At 44.6% G+C, this 3,815-nt stretch overlaps 1 protein-coding gene across 1 annotated transcript in view; it reads left to right on the forward strand.

Annotated features, from left to right (window-relative positions):
* The first annotated feature begins 1,163 nt into the window (after positions 1-1,163).
* Positions 1,164-3,815, forward strand: part of TMEM67 (transmembrane protein 67) — a 43,924-nt gene continuing 41,272 nt past the window's right edge. The window contains exons 1-2 of the mRNA XM_005879311.2: positions 1,164-1,262; positions 1,475-1,628. Of these exons, the coding sequence (XP_005879373.1) occupies positions 1,164-1,262; positions 1,475-1,628 (253 nt within the window). The remainder of the gene's footprint in view (positions 1,263-1,474; positions 1,629-3,815) is intronic.

Below are 3,815 nucleotides of genomic sequence, written 5' to 3' on the forward strand. Positions count from 1 at the left end.
TTTGTTTGTTTGTTTTAATATATTTTTATTGATTTCAGAGAGGAAGGGAGAGGGAGAGACAGAAACCTCAATGATGAGAAAGAACCACCTCCTCCTGCACGCCCCCCACTGGGGACTGAGCCCGCAACCCTGGAATGTGCCCCCGATCGAAATCGAACTCAGGACCTTTCAATCCGCAGGCTGATGCTCTATTCACTGAGCCAAACGGGCTAGGGTGAATGTGTTTTGTTTGTTTGTTTGTTTGTTTTATGTTAACAAAGGTCTTGCCTCTATTTGATAGCTGCTGACGGATCAGAGTGGTAGTTACTGAAGGTTGGGGTGTCGGTGGCAATTTCTTAAAACAACAAAGAAGAATTGAAGTTGAAGTCAATTGAAGTCAACTTCAATTGTAGTCAATTAAAGTTGGCCACATCAATTAACTCTTCCTTTCATGTGTGATTTGTCTGTAGCATGGGTTGCTGTTTTATAACATTTTACGCACCCTCTTTCCAAATTGGAGTCAGTCCTCTCAAACCTGGCTGCGGCTTTATGAAATAACCGTATGTCATCTTCTAAATCCTTTGTTGTCATGTCAACAATCTGCACAGCATCTTCACCAGGAGTAGATTCCATCACAGGAAACCCCTTTCTTTGCTCTTCCATAAGCAGCATCTCCTTATGCATTAAAGTTTTTTCATGAGATGCAGCAATTCAGTCACATCTTCAGGCTCCACTTCTAATTCTAGTTTTCTTCCTGTTTCCATCACATCTGCAGTTACTTCCTCCACTAAACTCTTGAACCCCTCAAAGTCATCCATGAGGGTTGGAATCAATCTCTCCCAAACTTCTTATAATGTTGATATGTTGACCTCTTCCCATGAATCATGAATGTTCTTAATAGCATCTAGAATGGTGAATCCTTTCCAGAAGGTTTTCAGTTTACTTTGTCCAGATCCATTAGAGGAATCACTACCTATGGCAGCTATATATAGCCTTGCAAAATGTATTTCTTAAATAAATAATACCTGCTAAGCACAAAAAGCAAAGTGCAATAAAATGAGGTATGCCTGTTCTCTGTTACAAAGGGAGGGGATTCTGTCCTCTGAGACAGACTCCCTTTAAAAAGTATACAAAGGAGCTCTCTTGGGTCCTCGATTCTAAGATAACCAAGAAAAGAAGGAACAATGGTTGTGCCAAAAAAGGCCGTGGCCATGTGCAGCCTATTCACTGCACCAGCTGCACCCAGGGACAAGGTCATTAAGAAGTTTGTCATTCGAACCCTGGTGGGTGTGGCTCAGTTGGTTGGGCATCATCCTGTGCACAGAAAGGTTGCCGGTTCCATTCCCAGTCAGGGCACATGCCCAGGTGTCAGGCTCGATTTCCACCAATGGGGGGCGTGCAGGAGACAGCCTATCAATGTTTCCTCTCACACTGATATTTCTCTCTGTCTTTCCCTCTCCCACTCTTTCTAAAATGAATGTAAAAATACCCTCAGGTGAGGATTAACAAGAAAAGAAAGGGCATAAAAGGCCTGCCCCACCCAGGGCCTGGGGAAGCCGTCAGCCAGCTCTCACCCTGCAGGGATGACCTCCACCACGACCTTGCCCGTGGAGTGCTGCCTGGGCTCCAAGGCCTGGAAGCCGACCAAGGTACTAGAGCCCGGTGCACAAAATTCGTGCACTGGGGGCAGGGGGTTGTCCCTCAGCCCAGCCTGCACCCTCTCCAATCTGGGACCCCTTAAGGGATGTCTGACTGCCTGTTTAGGCCCGATCCCATGCCCAATCCCTGTGGGATTGGGCCTAAACGGGCAGTCGGACATCCCTCTCACAATCCAGGACTGCTGGCTCCCAACCGCTCACCTGCCTGCCTGATTGCCCCTAACCACTTCTGCTGGCCAGCCTGATCACCTCCTAACCACTCCCCTGCCAGCCTGATCAACACCTAACTGTTCCCCTGCTGGCCCAATCGCCCCCAACTGCCCTCCCCTGCCGGCCCCCTGCCAGCCTGGTCACCCCCAACTGACCTCCCCTGCTGGCCTGGTCACCCCTAACTGCCCTCCCCTGCAGGCCTGGTTGCCCCTAACTGCCCTCCCCTGCAGGCCATCTTGTGGTGGCCATCTTGTGGCCACATGGGGGCAGCCATCTTGTGTGTTTGGAGTGATGGTCAATTTGCATACTGGCCGTGACTAATTAGCATATCTGGTCGTGACTGTGAGGGTGTCATGACCAATTTGCATATTACCCTTTTATTAGTATAGATAGACTATTTGGCAATTCTGATACCAAAATACAATGGAAATAAGTGTTTGATGAGAATGAAGCTAATAGGGTGGGAGGGAACAGCAAAAAAACTTTGCAAGCAGGAGGAAGATGGGAAGGTGATCATTTCTTTCATGAATCCCAAAGGTTGAATCCTAAATTGACAGTGGGGAAGCTAAAAGGCAACTTGATATGCACCAAATAAGTTGTTAAAGATGTAGGAGTCCTCAATAGCTTCTCCTGGGGAAAGAGATGAAAACAGAGTTCATTGAACATCAATTTATAAACCACTAAAGACATGCATTTAAGACTTCCTTCCCACCAAGAAACCAGCTAGAGTAGAAAATTGAAAGCTTATTCTCCAGAGGAAATATGACTCGGGGACAACTGATACAGATGAGATCAGTGGGTCTATATATAAAAGAAGGACATTATGTGAATGATGAAACTGCATGATGAAACTCACACCCTATTTCCCCACTAAACCTGGCAGCAGCCAGGCTTAAATCCTCCAAGGAGAGGATTCTTTCTGGGGAATTTGATGAGCACAACAGTGGGGTGAGGAGGAGGAAAAAATACTGACATGGGAAATGCCCTATGACCAGCCCAGGCAAATCACAGCACACATTGTAGTCCAGTCAAGAAACCCCAACTATTCTTGTAGAGACCAACATAGTGGTTAAGAACATGCCTGAGGCAACAGAAGCAAAAATAAACAAGTGAGACTAAACCCAACTAAAAAGCTGCACAGCAAAGAAAACCATCAACAAAAATAAAAAGGCAACCTATGGAATGGGAGAAAAATCTTTTCAAATCATGTATCTGATCAGGGGTTAATATCCAAAATATCTACACAACCCAGACAACTGAATAGCAAAAACACAATCTGATTAAAAAATGGGCAGATGATGTAAGTAGTCATTTCTCAAGAACAAAAAGATACACATGGTCAACAGGTACCTGAAAAGGTGCTCGATATCACTAATCATCAGGGAAATGCAAATCAAAACCAGAGTGAGATATTATGTCACACCCGATAGAATGGTTATTATAGAAAAGATGAGAAATGACAAGTGTTAGAGAAGATGTAAAGAAAAGGGAATCTTTGTGCACTGTTGGTGGCAATGTAAATTGGTGCAGCCACTATGGAATATATTACAGAGATTTCTCAACGGACTAATGGACTGCAAGTAGCCTGATGGTATATCAGACCCAACTCCAACATGGAACAGAAACTCTGGACTCTGACTATGTTTCTAGCCTTATTGAAAAGATGTAATTCCATGGAAATAATGCTTTCTACCATATCATATCTTCCCGTGGAGGCCTCCAGAAATGCTTATTCCAGCAGCACTCCAAGAACCCCACTCCCACTAGCAATGGAGAAAGACCACCCACGCTTTTCTCCAATAACATAACTACCACATGGTCAGCAATTCCAGTTCTGAGTATTTATCAAAGAAAATGAAACACTAACTTAAAAAGAAATATGCGCTCCCATGTTCTTTGTAGCATTATTTACAATAGACAAGATATGGAAACAACTTAACAAAAATCGTACACCTATGGATGAGGACA

The sequence above is a fragment of the Myotis brandtii genome, unplaced genomic scaffold, assembly GCF_000412655.1.
Source record: "Myotis brandtii unplaced genomic scaffold, ASM41265v1 scaffold59, whole genome shotgun sequence".
NCBI classification, from domain to species: domain Eukaryota; kingdom Metazoa; phylum Chordata; class Mammalia; order Chiroptera; family Vespertilionidae; genus Myotis; species Myotis brandtii.